This window comes from Eucyclogobius newberryi, unplaced genomic scaffold, assembly GCF_026437365.1.
Source record: "Eucyclogobius newberryi isolate DKJ021-1_F unplaced genomic scaffold, fEucNew1.0.hap1 SCAF_13, whole genome shotgun sequence".
Taxonomy (NCBI): domain Eukaryota; kingdom Metazoa; phylum Chordata; class Actinopteri; order Gobiiformes; family Gobiidae; genus Eucyclogobius; species Eucyclogobius newberryi.
Window position 1 is genome coordinate 27,100,982 of NW_027315757.1, and position 21,755 is coordinate 27,122,736.

The 21,755-nt window shown below is 39.7% G+C and overlaps 1 protein-coding gene across 1 annotated transcript in view; it reads left to right on the forward strand.

The window, feature by feature from the left end:
• The window catches only part of kcnt2b (potassium sodium-activated channel subfamily T member 2b), an 83,600-nt gene that overhangs the window by 31,724 nt on the left and 30,121 nt on the right, over positions 1-21,755 (forward strand). The window contains exons 7-12 of the mRNA XM_072443852.1: positions 4,104-4,178; positions 5,089-5,172; positions 6,096-6,190; positions 9,334-9,514; positions 18,217-18,381; positions 21,220-21,351. Of these exons, the coding sequence (XP_072299953.1) occupies positions 4,104-4,178; positions 5,089-5,172; positions 6,096-6,190; positions 9,334-9,514; positions 18,217-18,381; positions 21,220-21,351 (732 nt within the window). The remainder of the gene's footprint in view (positions 1-4,103; positions 4,179-5,088; positions 5,173-6,095; positions 6,191-9,333; positions 9,515-18,216; positions 18,382-21,219; positions 21,352-21,755) is intronic.

A 21,755-nucleotide genomic window follows, 5' to 3' on the forward strand; every position in this document is an offset into this window, starting at 1 on the left:
ACACCAGTCTCTTCTATTGTGTGCTCTCTCAGCAGACAGTACTACAGTTTCACACAGAATATCAAACACTTCACAGACTGAAGTAGGCTATTTTTACATTGATGTTAGATCACACCTTGCCACTGTATCACCTTTCAACACTGCTACACCATTGTTGTCGAGAGCTTGTGCTTGAAGTGTCAACGGGATTGTCTTGATTCACCTGTGAACCAACAAGTCGTGTTCGCGTTCAATTCTTTAATGATGTCATCATTTCAGATGGTGGCCAAGAGTCTGTGTGAGAACTCTTTGGGAGATTTACTTTTTGAAAGAAATATCTAATGACCAACACATCCTTCCTCCCATCTTCTTCCGCTTATCCGGGGCCGGGTTGCGGGGGCAGCAGTCAAAGCAGGGAATCTCAGACTTCCCTCATCCCAGACACTTTCTCCAGCTCCTCCGGGGGATCAAGAGGCGTTCCTAGGCCAGTCGAGAAACACAGTTGAGAAACATAGTCGAGAGACATAGTCGAGAGACATAGTCGAGAGACATAGTGGAGAGACATACTCGAGAAACATAGTCGAGAGACATAGTCGAGAGACATAGTTGAGAGACATAGTCGAGAGACATAGTCGAGAAACATAGTCGAGAGACATAGTCGAGAGACATAGCCGAGAGACATAGTCGAGATATAGTCCCTCCAGCGTTCAGAACACATCCCCAGGGAGGCGTCCAGTCTATGTCCCCTGAGCCAGTTTCTATGAGGCCCCCGCTGTCGACTGCGGCCCAGATCTCTCTGCTCTGGCCCATTATAGATCCTCCCACACGTTGCTCCTTTGGGCTGTGCCCGGCTGGGCCCGGCTGGGCCCCGTGGGGGAAGACCCGGCCACCCGGTGACACCAATCCAGATGACGTAACAGGCCTTGTTGGTGAACTCATCATAAAGGGCTCTGAATGACCCACAATGTTGAACTTTAAACGTGCTTTTGTTTCAAGTGTATAGTAATTACAGAGATATTAACCATGAACCAGGTAAAAAAAGAAATCTGCTATCTGCAAGTTAAACGGCAAAGTCTAAAGTCATAGAATTCCTGAAAGTGGTGACGTTTTTTCCAATAAGTCAGGCATAATTGCAGAGTGGCAGAGGATCAAGCGCCTATTGCGCTCACTTGTCATATTTTGCATTCTTGTTGCTGTGACAATTCTCCGTTTTAGTTATTCACTTGGAGAGCTCCTCGGGCAGTCTTAAACCTCTCCTGCTATCAGCATAGATCAGTCAGACTCACGCCGAGGCCCCTGTGTTGATGCAGCAGGGGGCCCATCCATCTCTGCGACTGCTCTGCTTTTGATGTACTTGACACTATAAGCCTATGAAGGGCTCACGCGGTAGATTACTCCGTAGGCTAGTGATGGCCTTAGCATTTAGAGCCCACTGATTCCTGTGGACAGCCCCGCGCCTGTCCACCTACGCTATGGCCACATTCAGGTCAACAGCATAAAAAGTAAGGGGCAGACACATAAAGAAGCAATGGCTGACATCTTAATTGGGCTGAGTAACGCCACAAATGGCCTTGGGGGGGTTGTATAACACGTCTTTTATCTCCTGTTCTCTTAGCACAAAAGTGGTCGATTTTCCTGCTCTACTCACTGATCGTTCGGGTTATGTGGCAATCCCCTATAGGTTGTCATGACTATGGAGTTCCCCTGTCCTCGTTGTGTCCCAATCGCTTTTCAGGAAAATGGCAGCAGCACACAGCAAAAGACATCGGGGCTGAAACAGGCTAACCGATTAATCGCAACGAATCGATTATTGGAATACATTTTTAAAAATGTAGTCAATTGTTATCTGGACTAAACAGACTCGAGAATGTGACATGTGTATGAAAAGAGGTTTTATGGCTCAGACAAAGCAGGAATTGCACTCAAATGACACAGGAAAAAATACATTTTGTTTTTTTGAGGAAATAACCTAATTTGTTTGTTTTAACCCTTCGGGGTCCGGAGCTTTTTGGGCCGTTTTTGGGTACCTTCAATTTTGCCCTGATACACTACATTAAGAAATGTTTACCAGACCAATATTGGGTATCTTTTTTTTTTTTCAGCACAACCTCACCTATATGATCAGTTAGTTAGTTTTTCACTTTGACATACTATTTCAACACACTGGACCTAAACACACACAGAAAACACAAAGTCCGTCTGGAAAAATTATGTTTTTTTCATTGTAAAACCCTCAAACATGCTCAACCAAGCATTTAAAAAGGTTCAAACTGAACCACAAGGTGCAAATATGAACATATAAAAGTATTCTTGTGATATATACAAGCAATAAACCACTATTTACAATAAAAAGTAGGTAAATCCTCAGGCGTTTTTCGATTTGTGCCACTTCTCAAAACAGTTTCAGTCCAGAATGACACACAGAATGACAGGCCTTGTACTTCCATGTGAGTGATGTTCAGAAGGAACTCTAAACCAGGTCTAACCCAGGTCTAAACCAGGACTAAACCAGGTCTAAACCAGGTCCAACCCAGGTCTAAACCAGGTCTAAACCAGGACTAAACCCAGGTCTAAACCAGGACTAAACCAGGTCTAAACCAGGTCTAAACCAGGACTAAACCAGGTCTAAACCAGGTCCAACCCAGGTCTAAACCAGGACTAAACCAGGTCTAAACCAGGACTAAACCAGGACTAAACCAGGTCTAAACCAGGACTAAACCAGGTCTAAACCAGGTCTAAACCAGAACTAAACCAGGACTAAACCAGGTCTAAACCAGGACTAACCCAGGACTAAACCAGGACTAAAGCAGGTCTAAACCAGGACTAAACCAGGTCTAAACCAGGACTAAACCAGGACTAAAGCAGATCTAAACCAGGACTAAACCAGGACTAAAGCAGGTCTAAACCAGGTCTAAACTTGATCAACATGAAGTGTGCCCCTCATTTTGCTTCACAACTATATTACTGATAATGAAATACTTGAAATACTAAAACTCTCCAAAACTACTCAAAAACAGCATGATTCCTCTCGTTCGTTCTTCCTCGTTGACTAATTGTCATGTGACTAATGTTAACGTTCCTCGTGTGCGTCCTGAACATCCGGGTTAGCACAAGGCTAACGTTTTTTTCCGTTTCGTTTTATCACAAAAGACGACAAAGTTATTATAAGAAATGTAACGCGCGCAGAAAAGAGCGCATATTTTTCCGCAAATTTTTAATGGAATTGAAACGTTCATAACTTTGGTTTTATTTGGTGGATTCGAAAAAAACAGCAGCCGTCTACGTTGCTTGGTTTTCATGCTACCGGGTCCTAAAGCCGACCACGTTTTCACACGCGCCGGCGCGGGCGTCGACCCCGAAGGGTTAAACTCGATCAAGATGTCCTCGAGCGGTATTATTTTAGCTACACCAAATAAATGGGCCTTTCACAGTCAAAACAACTAATTCATTTATATACATAATAATCATTAGATTGGTTGAGAATCAAAATAATTGTTAGTTGCAGCCCTATATTAATGGAAGGGCAAGGGAACAGTAAGTCTACACAGCCATTTATAATAAAAGTTGAGTAGCGCAAAGAACTTTAAGCCATTGTGGCATTTTACTTAAGGTTGTCTTTGTAGTTGCAAAGCCCACCCTTATGAAACAAAACCTGGTAAAAGGTTGTTTACGATATCAACACATTTTAATATGTTGTTCTCTGTAACATAAAAATGGGAACATTCAAAATAAGCTTGAAAGCTGTCAGCCTGTTGCCATAGAAATAAACAATGTGAAACAAATAGTTGTAGGCTATATTTGAATGGGCAAAAGTCAGCTACAAACAGGAAGCAAATCAATCCCAAACGATTATCAGGTTCAACTTTATACATTTTTTATTTGTAGATTTAGGTTATTTAAACAATTTCTAATTCAAGAATGTGAACCCATCATCCAGTTTCTGATGTATTGGAGCTCGAAGCAAAATCTGTTTATTTTCAAACCTGTGGCTGCCATTAAGAGCTGTTATCTTTGATAATGGTGCCGCGCTCACAGATTAGTTCAAGTGTTAGTAATGTGGTAATCCCTGAGGTCGTCATGACAATGGAGTTCCCTGACCTCACTGTGTTCTGACATGTTTCCAGGGCAACGTCTGGGAGCAGGTCCTGCGTGTCCCGTTCATTCTGGAGATGATCAGCGCCATTCCTTTCATGATCACTGTGAGTGGCCCATACGTGGTAAAGGTGCACTCTATAACCTTTCTGATGGAACCTATGTTATCGCTCAGCCTGGAATGTTCCACAGTATGGCATTGAATGTATCTATCTTGCCTTTATTCAATTACAGCTGTTTTTATTTTTAAAAATATCTTTAAAAATGGTCATGCTTACTGTGATATGGCTTGCCTCTTCACAGCTCTGACCTGTAACTTGACTTAGATAAGTTTAAAGCTATACTGTGGGACATTCCAGGCAAAGAAATAGGACCCCCATGGAGTCAAGCTGGTGGCAGACCCTCCAGCACAAGAGTTATACAATGCACCTCTAATATTAAATTAAGCATCCATGCATGACTCAGGAGTCCCTCAGGGCACTTAATTAGGCACAGTCTAATTTCTACAACCTTTCTACATTATATTGTAACGAGCGGTGGGTGAAAAAGTCACGAGAAACCGGTTTGTTCGTATAGGCTTTAATGTTTGAACGACGACACGCTCCAGAACCGACAGTAACAGGGGTTTCTTAACAACAACTCTAACTTCCCGAATCTACAACCCAGACCACCCCCACAAAACTTCCCAACAACCATTGCGGCAATGTTAGAACGCTACAATATATATATTATTATACATTACAGAAGAAATATCACTTTTCAGAGGAGGTTTCTGGAAGCAATGTTTACTTCTACTTTAGTGAGATTGATTGAAGTAACAGTAATCTTACTTGAGAAAATGTTTTGGTTGCTCTTCAAACTGTCAGTCTGTGGATATGTGGATATATGGATCCCTACTTTTTACCACTATTTAAGTAATATCATTATTTAAATCTACATTTTAATCCCTCTGATACCCATCTTTCTGAATATACTGACAGTGTCGTATAATTCTAAACAACTTTTTCTTTTTGACAGGTGATTTTGCCCTCCTTCAGAAATCTCTTCATCCCAGTTTTCCTCAATTGCTGGCTGGCCAAACATGCTCTGGAGAACATGATAGTAAGTCAAGTGCCGTCCCCTATATTCAATGTTCTCAGCATCCCTGCCATGTTGTTTTGTTGGCATGAGATTGCCAATTACATTCGCAGCCGTTTAAACTCTGCAGTGTGATGTAACGCTGTGCTCAAAGGTAATTCAGTCTCAAAACATTTATGTTCAAAGTGTGTGCGATTTTGTTGCTGTCTGAAGGATTCTTGTAACAGTTCCCTGCGTGTAATTTGATGTGGTTTTCATCTCAGCTTTGTGGCTTTTCCATCTGCATGCATAATTTCATATTTGTAATCAAAACAGAGAGACATGACCCACAAGTATTTTATAAAAACAATTATTCGCAATTGTAATTTGCAATTCGCAACAAACAACATATTCAAGCTGTTTTAGCACTGAATTAACAGATTTTTCATTGTGACTTCAAAACATTTCAACTAAATTTAGGATTAGAGGAACAAATCAGGTATTTTATTCTGTATAAATGAGTGTATGTAGTAGAGTTTGGCTCCATCAAACTTATGCTAATCGTGGCAAGCAGTAAAAACGGCTAATTTGGAGACAAAACTGAGCAAAATTGTCGAATGATAGAGTTTGCTGTTTAAATGTCAGATTGTGTGTTGCTATGAACCATAAACCAGAGTGAAAAGAATCAATAAAATGACCTTCACTGTATCTCAGTATCAACATCCAATACATCCCTATGTTTCAGCTTCTTGACATACACTTTTTCCTGTTCAAATGATATTATATTTTGCTTTGCATTGTTAATCACTATAGCAACGGTCCTACTTTCCCATTTTCCTGAAACCCATGTATCATTATGTGTCATTACATTCTCATTTAATGTACCGTACATTGTGCACGATGGGGATAAAATGAACAATTTACAATCTCTACAATTCAAGCATAGACTTTTCAATGTGTTTTTGCAGAACGACCTCCACAGAGCGATTCAGCGCACTCACTCAGCCATGTTTAATCAGGTGGTGATCCTCATCAGCACCCTGGTCTGCCTTATGTTTACATGGTGCGTATACCACACAATGACACTCTGGGAATCTCGAGGAGGTATTCCATCTGTACTGAAGGAAATAGGTTTTCGCGGTTTTGCCCTGAGATACAGGTGGGAAATAATAAGACGGCGGCACAGTAAGAATTGTTCTGGAACTGAGAGGAAAGATACACCAACAGGTAATTGGGAACAGTGAAGGGAAGATGGCGCTCATAAATGACAACTAGTGATTGCACAAGAGCAGTGGAGGGGATGTGTGAAGGCCGTGGATAATCCGTGTGGTCCTACATGAAAAGAAAAGGGAACATTCATTATGACATCACAACATTATGAAATATAACATTTACCTGGTTGGTCTGAATTGTGCAGAAAGATTTACTTTTAAGGTGCCTTATGCAAGTTTTCTGGTGGAAGGTCCTGCAGAGGATGAGTATCTTGTACAAGCAGCAGTTTGTGACAAAAATGAGACTGCTGTGCACTGTCTATATCTAATTATAAAGTAATGTATTTCTCATCAACCTGGAAATAAGAGGGAGCGATCTGATTGGCTGTGCTTGGTGCGGTACTCACAAGTATCACTCCGCCTGAAAAAATCTGATCTAAAGCCGAGCCCTCGCCTGGAGATAAATGTTTGTTCTTGTGGATATTAATAATGTGCCAAAGGGTTTGCAAAGAACTATTTTGACAAATACTTAGGTACCCCAGCTTTGACTGCTTGTCTCATGATTGCTGTGCATGGAATGTTGTGTATACCTGTATTCCAGGCATTTGTATTGCCAAAAAATACTTGGTTTCATGGAGAAATCTGTTTATCTCCATGGAGACATTTTATGCCATTTTGTGAAATATTCAAGGCAAAACAACATCTCCATGGAGAAAAAAAGATTTCAGACCCACCTACTGCCTTTAATCTATGATGTGAAAGACCCAGTTTAAGCATATTCATTTGAACAAAATATATTTTCTTTCACCACAAATAAACTTCTGTAAGGGTTTGGGATAGAAGTTTCTAAACAAGAATTGTGCTCTATTGCACACTCTTGGGTTTCAAAATGTTGCGGTGTCATCTTAAATCCAGCGTCGTGGGGAGAAGAAAGTTCACCTAAATGAAGAGTAGTAACAGCACAAGAGTAGATAAGGTGTTCCATATGAAAGCCGCCGCCAATCCAGGAGATCCCAATCGTGGAATGATTAAGCGGTCTGTTACCAAGGCTGGCATTTACCGGCTGATCAATCCTGTAGATCTCGATAATACTGCAAATGACACACTTGTGTACAGTACTTTCATTCATGTGTTGGACAAACTTTCCTCATGCTGAATTATACGTTCAAATCGATAAATGTGACAATATCTGGACAAATAATTGTACGTTTTTCAAGTAAAAGTAAAACATTTGAGCTCAATATTAAGGTCACTATCATATGTTGGTACAAGGTATGTTTTACTCCAATTTTTGAAATATACATTTTCCGAATAAAACAAAGAGCAACTATCACAAACAGTATTGTGCCCGCTGTCACAAAAACTGCCACATAACTTTACAACTTAACATACTCAAACTAATCAAAAAGCCTCTTGTTTGCCCTCTTGTACGTTATTTTTTTCCAATGGTAAAGCCGATGACAATCTAATACCCGCTCATCCACATTTGGCATATAAAAATGAAATATATGCTTATGAAAAAAATGATTTACATGCACATTTCTCTGGATATAAATCAAACAAGAATAAACTTCAAAATTAATTGTGTACACATTCTTTTCTCAATTACATCTCTATCTCTTCTCAGAATACTGCATTTTTTTCTACGGCAGTGTTCCTCTACATCAGGCATTTCCAAACTAGGGCTCGGTGGCCAAATGCGGCCCTCAGACCAATTTTTGTTGGCCCTCCAGCTTCCTGCTATGTTGGCCCAAACAACAAAAACTAGTACTTTTTACTGTAAAATTGGGAAAATTCAGGCATATTGATGTTATACCAACCTAACATTAATGTTCCAGGTCTAATTAAAGGTGTGGAGGCTCATCGCAATTACGTCAAACGCAAAATTTCGAATGATTCACTTTGTCGATCAACAAATTCGACATTGTCAAGTTGTTTTTGGCCCTTTGCCCCGTTTAAGTTTCAAATGAGGCCCTTGGTGAAAAAAGTTTGGACACCCTTGTTCTACATGCAATACACCTTAGACGCATGTCGGGAACATTACTATTGCTTTACAGAGATCCACTTCAACCATTTGAACTGGATTAGTCTGAGTTAGGGGTGAGCGATATGCCAAAACATTATATCATAATGCTTTTAAGAGGTTACGAAAATACTTAGGCTTTGTTCCAATTGGTTAAATGCTTCTGTCACTCCCTTAGATAATTGCTTAGGTTGACCAATAATAGGTGAATGTGAGAAAAAGTTACTGAAGACTAACTCTATAATTCAAGAGAAAACTAGTCAACCACGATATGGTGATTTAACCAAAATACAACATTGTCATAGGAATGAGAGCACGATTCGACTTTTAACACCAGACCACCCAACCCTAGAATGAGCTGCACATTATTAGATCTTGTATGTGTATGGTACAAGTATATTTCCAGTCCTTCCAGTCCTCTGATCATTCTAATAACAAATCTTCTTAAAGCTTTAAATCAACCATTTAAATCTTCAGACATTTTGGTATGGTAAATTTAACTCAATTAGCACCAATGAGACCTAATACAGATAACATCACAACAAGCTGTAGGCCTATAATATAGATGGGGTAAAGATCTGCAGATTTACGTGATTATATAGTGAGTAAAAGGGCCTTCTCACTAAGATAAATGACCAGGTTTAATATTTGTGGATTTGAAAATATATGTAATCAATAGGACAAACCCTGTAGTCCTGCATCTAAGAGTATGAAAGCAACCAAAACGATCAATACCACAAGTTATGGTCATAGAGTTATGCTTGACTGGTTTGATTAAAATAAAGCTATAAGAAATGCTTAGCCAAATATTTGAAAATACCCTATTTCCTTATTATTGGTGACACTCAAAAGCAGCATTAAATTGTTTCGACATTTTGCATCCATGGATACCGGCATGTTACGCAGCCTTTCAATTTGTCACGCTGTCTTCACTGAATTCTCCTTTCTCCTGTGCTCTCTTTAATATTGTAGTATTTGTGGCATCCAACACCTGGAGCGAGCAGGAAATAACCTGACACTGTTCGACTCGCTGTACTTCTGCGTGGTCACGTTTTCCACGGTGGGCTTTGGAGACGTCACGCCCCAGATCTGGCCCTCGCAGCTCCTGGTCGTCATCATGATCTTTGTGGCGCTCATTGTCCTGCCAATTCAGGTGAGACACGAAGCGAGAGGTTTTTTTGGTCACTATTTATATAACCAAACCATTTATGTCTTTACAATTTCAGTCAGAGTGTTATGCATTGGCAAACAAAAAATATGTGATAATTTTAGCCTATAGCTAAACCAATGGAGATTATTCCTAATACTAAACTATAGTGTGACAGATGTATTACCAGTAGTGATTCAGCAGCTGATCCGGTTGTTCACGACTCTTTTGTTTCCCTTTTTACATAGCTAATGCATCGCTTTGGACGCTTTGCACGCTGGTACACAAGCTGCTGCAAACACGGCACATTTTCGAATGGTTGTATTTTTGACGTTCAATCCCAAGCTCTAAACAAACGAATTAATTAGTTCCGTTTTGTTTAGTATTAGTCTTGAAGGGACAATGTGCAGAGACATTAAGACGATAAAAAAAGATGTTTCGCACCAGATTATAGCTAGTTTCGCACCAGATTATAGCTAGATTTGGCTAGTCACTGATTTAAAGGTATAAATTCTGCTTATCCGGGGACGAGTTGTGGAGGTAGCAGTGTGAGCAGGGACTTCCCTTTCCACACACACTTTCTCCAGCTCCATTATTCTGGGGCTTTCCCAGGTCACAGAGAGAGAGATCCTCCAGCGTGTCCTGGGTCTACCACAGGGCCTCCTCCTGGTGGGTTAGGAAAGAAGAAACCAATGAGCTTCTTACCCGATCTCTGAGGAAGTGCCAGTCACTTTGCAGAGAAAATTCATTTTCATTTTTTACAATCTTGTGCTTTTAGTTATTACCCAAAGCTCATGACCATAGGTGAGGACAGATGGACGTAAATTGACCGGTAAATTGAGAGCTTTGGCTTTCAACTCTTTCTTCACCACAACAGACTGCAGACACTGGATCAATCCACCTCAAAGGAGGTTTAGTCACAGGAATAAATTATACAATGCAATTACACTCACTCAACAAAAAGAACAATTCACAGTGTCCACTCTCTGACAAACAAGCAAGCAAAATGTATTTGCAGAACACAATTTGTACAATCGTAATTTAAGGTGCTTTACAGACATTAAACATATATTGAAATCATAACACAAAAAAGCATAAATAATCACATTAAATCCATTTAAAAAGAGAAAATACAGATCAAATTCAGTCATAAGCACAGCTAAACAAAACAGTTTTTAGCCTGTACACTGGCAGTGTCACGACTTGTATGTTCCTTACAGTTCTTAGCTGCATAAAACTGATGCAGATTCCCCATGTTTAGTCCTGGCTTCTGGGCACCAGCAGGAGGCCGGTCCCTGAGGTCCTCAGAGTCCGAGGTGGTTCATATGGCACTAACATGTCCGAGACATACTTTGGCGCTAGGCCATGGACAGACTTCACAAGGAGAGCTACTTTAAAATCTATTATCTTCGCCACAGGGAGGCAGTGCAAAGACCTGAGCACAGGACTAATGTAATCATATGTCCTGGTTCCAGTCAGGACCCATGCAGCAGCATTTTTAATATACTGCAGCAGCTTCAAGACATCACACATGAAAATACGACCACACATCAACACAATATACCATTTAAACTGCTAACTACTACAAAAAACGAAATACATTTATTTTAAAAATTTGATCATTTATAAATTTTCAATAGCGACAGTTGCAGCAAGTACTTTACTCTCCTGACCTTGATTTCTCCAGTTCAATTACCGGTATCTCTTTGTAATTTAACATTCACATTAAACAGTTCATTTGAGAAAACATACTTCATGGAAAGGCTTTTAAATAAAACAAATCATTATTATTATTTATGGTTTTGCGCATGTGTCTGGCAATTCCAATGCCAGGATAAACGTTACAGCGTCCAACTAACAATCACCCTTTCTATCTCCTTGTGTTTGACCATTTGCTTTGTAAGATTTACAACAGCCTGTTTTCCTTGTCTCCTCCTCCCTTTTGTCACTGAAGTCTCCAAATCTCTTCTCTGTCATCTTCTCTCACAGATGCATGTCTATTGGGAGCCAACAAAGGAGTCACGTGTCATTTGTTCAAGGATGCAGCTTGATAAATGCACAGCAACAGTTGTTTTGCTTGTGTGCGTCTTGCAAATGATCTTACAAAACAAGAGGTAGTTTGGGGTTATTGTGCACCTGTTTCCAAAGAATGGAGTAGCAAGAATTGCTTTTGTCACCGCGTTGGTGCAAATTGTGTGTGACGACAATGCGCATCTCTGCTGGGTATTTTAAAATGGTGTCGCCGTCGCCAGGCCTTCAGTAAAAGTAGGAGTACATCCCACACACGCTAAACTGGCCGTTGACTTGTTCACACATTTTCTTTAGATATAAACAAGTGTTAGGACATAGTGAAGAAAGTAAAATAGAGTACAAAGGTGTAAGAGAAGTTTAACGTTTTAAGAAATATCACACTTCATGTACTGTATACTGTATATTTGTGACATTTATTTTTTTACATGAAAACGTTTGCCCAAATACTGGCTCACCTGCTGGACATAACCGTAATCATTACCATTTTCAGGCTTAACATTAGCCAAATTAACCAAATTTGCTAATTACGAACCATTACGGCAGGATTGTTTGCTTGCTTAGGATACTTTTTAAATGGCATTGAAAAGGTTGGACAACAATTACACAATTCATTTCCATTTCAAAATGAATGGCTTTTCAGTCGAATGATTCCAGGCCTTATGTTGACATAAGCTCTCCCTTACCAAAGTTTTAAGGTTGGACTTATCCTTCATCTTGTCTGCATGACTTTACTGTCTCTGAAGGGAAATGCACTTTGAACCATTGTTCAACCAGTGCCTCTGGGCAACATGTCAGGAGCAGGAGGCGACCGCAGTGCACTGCCAGGAACCGTCTACACATGTATCCGGATTGAGAGTGATGAAAAATTAGCACCGTTGCCAAAGCAATTAACAATATGAAACAACATAATATACCTTTTGGATGGCGATATGAACATTTAGAGGCCAACTGCATGATTTGGGGTGTCGTTGTGACAGTATAGTCACACATATCCATCAATTTGTCCCTGTGAAGCGGAGGAATAATGGTGCATATGACAGGTTCTCATATTTTTCTAATTATGGCTTAGTTTGGTGTGACACTCTCTGTGGTGTACACCGTAGTGGTGAATATTTATCACAGTTTTACATCAGTCAAGTGGAAGTTTGTCAAGAAAATGGTCAAATAAATTTGAATATTACAGCAAGTAGAGCAGATTTCTAAAGCAGGGTTAGGGTTAGTCTGTAGTAGTCTGTAGTAGTCAGTAGTAGTCAGTAGTAGTCTGTAGTAGTCTGTAGTAGTCAGTAGTAGTCAGTAGTAGTCTGTAGTAGTCTGTAGTAGTCTGTAGTAGTCAGTAGTAGTCAGTAGTAGTCTGTAGTAGTCTGTAGTAGTCTGTAGTAATCTGTAGTAGTCTGTAGTAGTCTGTAGTAGTCAGTAGTAGTCAGTAGTAGTCTGTAGTAGTCTGTAGTAATCTGTAGTAGTCTGTAGTAGTCTGTAGTAGTCTGTAGTAGTCTGTAGTGGTATGTAGTAGTCTGTAGTAGTCTGTAGCAGTCTGTAGTAGTCTGTAGTAGTCTGTAGTAGTCTGTAGTGGTATGTAGTAGTCTGTAGTAGTCTGTAGCAGTCTGTATTAGTCTGTAGTAGTCTGTAGTAGTCAGTAGTAGTCAGTAGTAGTCAGTAGTAGTCTGTAGTAGTCTGTAGTAATCTGTAGTAGTCTGTAGTAGTCTGTAGTAGTCTGTAGTAGTCTGTAGTGGTATGTAGTAGTCTGTAGTAGTCTGTAGCAGTCTGTAGTAGTCTGTAGTAGTCTGTAGTAGTCTGTAGTGGTATGTAGTAGTCTGTAGTAGTCTGTAGCAGTCTGTATTAGTCTGTAGTAGTCTGTAGTAGTCTGTAGTAGTCTGTAGCAGTCTGTAGCAGTCTGTAGTAGTCTGTAGTAGTCTGTAGTAGTCTCTAGTGGTATGTAGTAGTCTGTAGTAGTCTGTAGCAGTCTGTAGTAGTCTGTAGTAGTCTGTAGTAGTCTGTAGCAGTCTGTAGTAGTCTGTAGTAGTCTGTAGTAGTATGTAGCGGTAAGTAGTAGTCTATAGTAGTCTGTAGTAGTCTGTAGTGGTATGTAGTAGTCTGTAGCAGTCTGTAGCAGTCTGTAGTAGTCTGTAGTAGTCTGTAGTAGTCTGTAGTGGTATGTAGTGGTATGTAGTAGTCTGTAGTAGTCTGTAGTAGTCTGTAGTAGTCTGTAGTAGTCTGTAGCAGTCTGTAGTAGTCTGTAGTAGTCTGTAGTAGTCTGTAGCAGTCTGTAGTAGTCTGTAGTGGTATGTAGTAGTCTGTAGTAGTCTGTAGTAGTCTGTAGCAGTCTGTAGCAGTCTGTAGCAGTCTGTAGTAGTCTGTAGTAGTCTGTAGTAGTCTGTAGCAGTCTGTAGCAGTCTGTAGCAGTCTGTAGCAGTCTGTAGCAGTCTGTAGTAGTCTGTAGTAGTCTGTAGTAGTCTGTAGTGGTATGTAGTAGTCTGTAGTAGTCTGTAGCAGTCTGTAGTAGTCTGTAGTAGTCTGTAGTAGTCTGTAGCAGTCTGTAGCAGTCTGTAGTAGTCTGTAGTAGTCTGTAGTAGTATGTAGTGGTATGTAGTAGTCTATAGTAGTCTATAGTAGTCTGTAGTGGTATGTAGTAGTCTGTAGCAGTCTGTAGCAGTCTGTAGTAGTCTGTAGTAGTCTGTAGTAGTCTGTAGTGGTATGTAGTAGTCTGTAGTAGTCTGTAGTAGTCTGTAGTAGTCTGTAGCAGTCTGTAGTAGTCTGTAGTAGTCTGTAGTAGTCTGTAGCAGTCTGTAGTAGTCTGTAGTGGTATGTAGTAGTCTGTAGTAGTCTGTAGTAGTCTGTAGCAGTCTGTAGCAGTCTGTAGCAGTCTGTAGTAGTCTGTAGTAGTCTGTAGCAGTCTGTAGCAGTCTGTAGCAGTCTGTAGTAGTCTGTAGTAGTCTGTAGTAGTCTGTAGTGGTATGTAGTAGTCTGTAGTAGTCTGTAGCAGTCTGTAGTAGTCTGTAGTAGTCTGTAGTAGTCTGTAGTAGTCCGTAGTGGTATGTAGTAGTCTGTAGTAGTCTGTAGTGGTATGTAGTAGTCTGTAGTAGTCTGTAGCAGTCTGTAGTAGTCTGTAGTAGTCTGTAGTAGTCTGTAGCAGTCTGTAGTAGTCTGTAGCAGTCTGTAGCAGTCTGTAGCAGTCTGTAGTAGTCTGTAGTAGTCTGTAGCAGTCTGTAGCAGTCTGTAGCAGTCTGTAGTAGTCTGTAGTAGTCTGTAGTAGTCTGTAGTGGTATGTAGTAGTCTGTAGTAGTCTGTAGCAGTCTGTAGTAGTCTGTAGTAGTCTGTAGTAGTCTGTAGTAGTCCGTAGTGGTATGTAGTAGTCTGTAGTAGTCTGTAGTGGTATGTAGTAGTCTGTAGTAGTCTGTAGCAGTCTGTAGTAGTCTGTAGTAGTCTGTAGTAGTCTGTAGTAGTCTGTAGCAGTCTGTAGTAGTCTGTAGTAGTCTGTAGTAGTCTGTAGCAGTCTGTAGCAGTCTGTAGCAGTCTGTAATTGTCTGTAGTAGTATGTAGTGGTATGTAGTAGTCCGTAGTAGTCTGTAGTAGTCTGTAGCAGTCTGTAGTAGTCTGTACTAGTCTGTAGTAGTCTGTAGTAGTATGTAGTGGTATGTAGTAGTCTGTAGTAGTCTGTCAAAACGTGTTGGGAATGGCTGGTCAATAAGCAACATTTCATCCAAAATGCAGTGGAAATCTGTGTGCAACTGATACATTTTTCTGTCAGTTTAAACAGTCTTTGAACAAGATAAAAGTGTAATCAGGTATTATTATTTACCTATGTCACATCTGTTGTTGATGGCAAACCAGGAAATACTGAAATACTAAATCGTCAAACTTGGGGGAAAATAGGCAGTGTTTTTAGTAGAATCTTAAATACAATCATGTTCACTACATTTAAGTGAAATATGTAATCCAACTGCCAAATGTATTATTATTATTATTTTTAACCTTTATTTAACCAGGTGAGAACACATTGATACCTCTGTTGTACCTCAAAAATTCCAAGCTGCAGGGGCACCGTAGGAAAACGCTCTCTTTCTGTCCTTACTTACCTGTTGTGAATCTCAAAGCATACATACATATAAAGTATTTAAGGGTTTCAGACATTTAGCAGTTGTATTTATATAGAGAACATCGCCATAATCCAATAAATGCATAATTATCAGACGCGCAAATGCACTTTAAGTATGTTGTTTGCATGTAACGCCTTTGTAAAACAATAAGGTTATCCTGTGTTATCTTTGCATTGGTGGTAGACTTGGAGGGCACTCTCTGCCTCTGTACCATCACTGATCCATAAATACCCCTTGACATTTTGAAATAGACTCCCCTCAGCTGCAGCCCCTGCCCCCGCCTTGCATGTGTGGACGTCCGTCTGCGAGACTCGGTCCTGCTCTGACCGTTCACTGCGGAGACAAAGACCATATCAGCTTCTATCTTTCCTCCTATCGCCGCAGCACTTGTCTCGCTTCCTCAATTCAAAACAAGCCAATCATTTCTATATCAGTAAATATAAGCATCACATGTCAAGCATATCATCTATTGACTCAGATAAAAAACACTAAGAATTATTTGGGCCGGCTTGCTTTGTTTTACAACCGCTCTCAATGTAATCAGAGCAGCTGTTCTGGAGATAAAAAGATTCTTCATCACAGGAAAACAGTTCAAGGAATAATTAAGACGCTTTCTAACAGCAAATTCATAAATAGAATTGAATAAGAATAGTTTGAATATATATAATATTTGAATATAGTCTTGATCTGGCAAATTTGATTTACAGTTCAGGGGTAAATGTGCTGAATGACTAATCGCATATTTATTGTTATTTCACAGAGAAATCAGGTAAAACATTTTGCTTTTGCAGACTTTTTGTGGCTGGAGTTATTATATCTGGCCCCATCTCCACTGTTATTTTGTGAGAAAGGGGAAACATTTGTAAGACCAGGGCGTTGTTTGGAAATGACTTACAGGCAGTGAGACACAGTTGCATCATCTCAGCAGGAGCAGGACCAGAATAGTCAGATTTTGGTCTTGGGATTTAAACAGTAGCTGATATTCCAGACAGGTTTAGCATTTTTTTCTAACTGTATTTTGAACCAAATCATCCCATAGTAATTGTGCACATTTTGCATATTAAAAAACAACTTCTGAATATCTCCTAAAACCAATTTCATGTGTTTTGGGACTGTCCTGTTGCTCAGAAATCAACAAAGAGCTACAGACTATTTTTGGCATTTATTTTGTATTTCTTTGTTATTTGTTCTAAAATAAAATGTTATTAAGTAAATATATATATAATCATACAAGGAATGCTTGAAACTGCTGCTATTATGTTTTTGTGGCAGGCATGTTGAACAAATGACACCAATTTTGGCTTTTACTTGTTTTTCTTCTTCAAAACACAGTGTTACTTTTGATCAAAACACCTCACAGCATCACGCACGGAACGCTTCTTATTACTCCTGCAGTTACTATGAATCAAGAAAGCACCTTCTGTTTCTTTCTGTTTTTAAGTCATTTATGGACAATCGGTCTTTGGTGACGGGAGGAAATAAGAAAATAAATGAGTGTTGTGACGACTGTTGGAGATAAACAAGCACGAGAGAGTCACACGTCTTCTGTTTGTTTCCACTCAGTAACTAAATTCCACTTTATTTATACAGCACCTTTTATAAATATTCGATCATTTCCAACGTGCTAGAGATGGGAAGATGAATCAAAACAATTGTTGCTGTGGAGCTCTGCACAATTAGAGTATTGAATATACTGTCCGTAATAAAAACTATAAAAATGACTGCAAAAAGAGCTGATTAAAAACAAAATGAAGAATCATCTGCCGCACAAGAGTACTGAGTAATATTTCTGCACTTTTGTGGTTCATTTGACATATTTACGTTTTGTGCGATAATTGAACCTCATTTAAATTTACAGACACATTTAAGCACATTCCTGATAAACTGTTAAACTATCGGTATATATGCAGATATACATTTTTGTCAATATTGCTCACACAGTAGTTGAGAAAGAAAGGATTACCGTATTTTCCGGACTATAAGTCGCACCTTTTTTCATAGTTTTGGCCGGGTTGCGACTTATACTTATATTTATACTTATACTCCGGAGCGATTTATTTGTGATATTATTTATTATTTTCACACTTGCAACCGCATTTCATACTCCAGTGCGACTTGTATATGTTTTTTTCCTCTCTATTATGCATTTTTTTGCTGCTGCGACTTATACTCCGGTGCGACTTATAGTCCGGAAAAAACGGTATGTTCAAATCAACTCCACTAGTCATTAGTACTACAATAAAAAGTATAAAACCAAACAAATCTAAGAAGCAATAATGAAATAATAATATAGGATCATATTTGTATTCAGATCCTGAGTCTCAGTCAGTCAATGCCTTTCCCAGAGTGTTTTCTCCGTCGTGGCGTGTGTTGTTGAGCATCTTGGAGGACCCTTATCTAAATCCGCTGCATCCGTATCGCTTTGTAATCCATCCAAAACACCTCTGCTAATTAAACCGAAATTCCTCGCGGCACGGAGCGTTGTCCCGCCCCCAAACTGATTTTCCTCTGTGTCACAGCCAGCCCAACGTAATCCATTTTCCCCCATCTGTTAAAAGTGATTGATGTCTCCTCTGCTCGCAGTTCGAACAGCTGGCCTTTCTGTGGATGGAGAGGCAGAAATCCGGTGGAAACTACAGCCGCTACCGGGCCCAGACCGAGAAGCACGTGGTCCTGTGTGTGAGCTGTCTCAAGATCGACCTCCTCATGGACTTCCTCAACGAGTTCTTCGCCCATCCTCGGCTCCAGGTCTGTCCGGCGTAGTTATGGGACGAGTTAATGCCGTGTTGGTGGAGGAGCGTGCCACGAGTTTGTGAACAAATACATTCAAAATTATGTAATAAAGACAACTGGGAACAAAAGTGAGAAATAGGTTCAATCAAGATTTATTTGTAGCGCACCATTCATACAAAACATACAAAAAGTGCTTTACCATTACCCATTAAACACATAAAAACCACAGTACAAAACAATGATGGCAATGTTTTTTTAAATGATAAAATGCCTTCTGATGTTATTGATTTTATGCAGCAGTTGAAGGTCAAATATGGGTCCAATATTGCTCTTATATTTCTCACTTGATTTGTCGGTTTTAAAACAAGAGACTGGAAGTGATCGCTAACGCTTTCTCTTTGTTTTTCTGGACTAAAAACAATGACTTAAGTCTGGAGTTCAGCTGGAGAAAGTTGTTTTGCATCCACACATCTGTCGGATGCAGTGACAGAGTGAATCCACTGGTCCATATTCACCTTCCGACAGTGAAACATAGATCGTGTCGTGTGCATAATTGTGATTAGACACACCACTGTTACGCATCAACTTGTGAGTAACAGCGCGTGGTTAGAAAACGAGAGAACAATAATTACTACACACACTTAAAATGTGTTGCTGGAGACGAAATGTTACAGTTAAGGTTTTACATGACAAAGACTTACAGTGATGTTGACTCCAATACATTTTCACATACAGATTGATTCTCTCTTCACCTCTTTGTTTTTGTGTCAATAATATTATAAATTACCTAAATTCCGCCACATTGATACCCCACAAGTCAGTGGGGTATCAATAACATAATGGTGCATGGACCCAGGACAAGTAATCATTGTATGTAGTTGTTTATTTCTACACTGACCCAGTGTGGATGGAGTTTGTAGAGCACAGCTTGAGTTAAGATGGAACAAATGACTATTTTACTGATGGTTTGATCTTGTGTTTCATAATGTGCATCAAGCCGTTCCACATAAAAAGAAAAGAAAATGAGTTTTGGCCGGCTTACTGCGCATTAAGATGCTATCAGTATAATCACAGCAACTGTTCTGGAGATAAAGAGAATAATTATGGCAGAGGAAATATATAAGTAATTGAATGAAAATAGACATTTCAATGACTTTGTTTTATTTAGTTTTTGCAGTTTCAGTCTGACGGCATCCCTTACTTCCGGTGTCCCGAACCCGGTGGTGGACACCGGAAGTAAGGGATGCCGTCAGACTGAAGAAGGAGGCCTATCAGGCCACTCTGGCTTGTTGCATAATAAGATGTGATTCCCATTTCCAGAATAGTCAGAATCAATGGTTGTTTTTTCTCTACTTAGAGGCACTGCAAACACAACATTTTTCACATTAGGTCTTGTTAGTTTTATTCAAGTTGAAAACCACTACAAAGTATTGGCACTGCAAAGAGCCAAACGTTGAAGCGGCATGAAAATCTGTCACTGCAAGAGACAGTTGCAAAAGAAGCCTGCGTAAGTGCAACTAAAGCCCAATATTGCATTTATTGGTACCACTGCCCCTTGTATTCAACAGCACTTTCCACTGAAAGTACGTTGTATTTTGTAAAACATTTTTAAAAAGGTACATATCTTTTCTGCTACTACGTCTGCTTCTGCTTGTAAACTTTGCTACTAGTAGCAATAATGCAAAACATTAATTTTTTCAAACTTTTTTATAATTATTTTGAAAATGGATTTTCAAAAAATTAAATATTACACAGCACATCACCTACTGAAATATGACCACAACATTCAGGAAAAAAGTAACAGTTATACTGTAATGTGGAAAATATCATCCATGTGTCTGCTTCTTTAAATTTGGCTATGGTGCTTGTTTTTGTTGATGCTCCAATAGTAAATCATTCAATTAAATCCATGAATAACTCAATTTGGAACCAGGCAATACCTCAAGCCACTCTAATATTTGACATTAGTATATAAACCAAGACATTTGTCATTGGAATGCCAGGTTATAGCATGAATGCTAATTTACACATTTAGTTATTGAGCAAGTTATTGTAAATAGTGAAAATGCAGATTAAATGTATATAGAAAACATTACCACAAATGACAGAAACAGATATTAGATAGGGTCACATCATTCAAATTCTATTCTGAAACCAACAGGCATACATTCATAAACACATACAATCTAATCACTTTGCCTTTCGTCAGGGCTCAAAATATGCACGTCCACATCCACATGCTCCTGAGCATTCAGCATAACTCTCTCCTCAGGAGGATGAGCCTCTTATTCCACTTCTTTTTCTGAGGTCAGTGACTGTGAGACAAAATCTTTCAGAGAAGGAGCCGCACCATGAAGATCTTTGAAACATAGACACATTATTCACATTCAGCATTAGATTTTCTAAATTTGATTTAAAATAAATTAATGTTTAATATCAAAAGCTTAGCCCCCTATGGAGCTATACATTGACCACCCGCCGCTTGCTGTGTATTTGAAAGTTTTTTTGGGGGCTATTCAACTATGTGGTAGGTAATGCACATAAGACCTTTCATTTTATTTAAAATCTAATTGATAAATTGAATTGAAACGTTTTGAAACATTTAACCAAATGTTAAATTGTACATGTGTTTTTTGGACTGAAAACAATTGCATTCTAGAAATGAGTTACCACATAGCTTGTTTTCCTCCATCATGGCTAATGTTTCTAAATCCCCATGGCAAAAATGAGTGTGAAATGTACTTCCTGAAACCACAGTGGACTTCAAAGTGGGTGGACTGTTGAGCTCCACTCTGGCACTGTTCGCTGTGCACTTGAGTGTTGGCTTCTTTAATGGCCCTTTGCTTCCTGTAGGATTACTATGTGGTGATCCTATGTCCTGCTGAGATGGATGTTCAAGTTCGGAGGGTCCTTCATGTTCCTCTGTGGGCCCAGAGAGTCATCTACCTTCAAGGCTCAGCGCTGAAGGACCAGGATCTCATGAGGGCAAAGTAAGCACCTCCACCTGTCCTCCGCTCCGTGCTGGCCCCCGGCTCTCACACTTAATACCGTACACACCTCCAAGGCTTTCGGTAACAGCTGTAATTACATATTGCTTATTGTTTAGCCCCGGCCTCTGATAATACAACACCTTAGGCTGGCTTTGTCGCAGGCGAAGAAAAGCCTGTTTGTTTAATCTCCTGTCTCCTTGCCTCCTACTCTCTCATCTATAAATGGCGTGGGCTTGAGAGACACATTGGCTCATTTGTGTCTCTATTGTCCTGTCGTTTTTCTCCTTTGTACCAGTGCTCAATAACATGACATCACTTTTCTTCTTCTTCTTCTTCTTCTTCTTCTTCTTCTTCTTCTTCTTCTTCTTCTTCTTCTTCTTCTTCTTCTTCTTCTTCTTC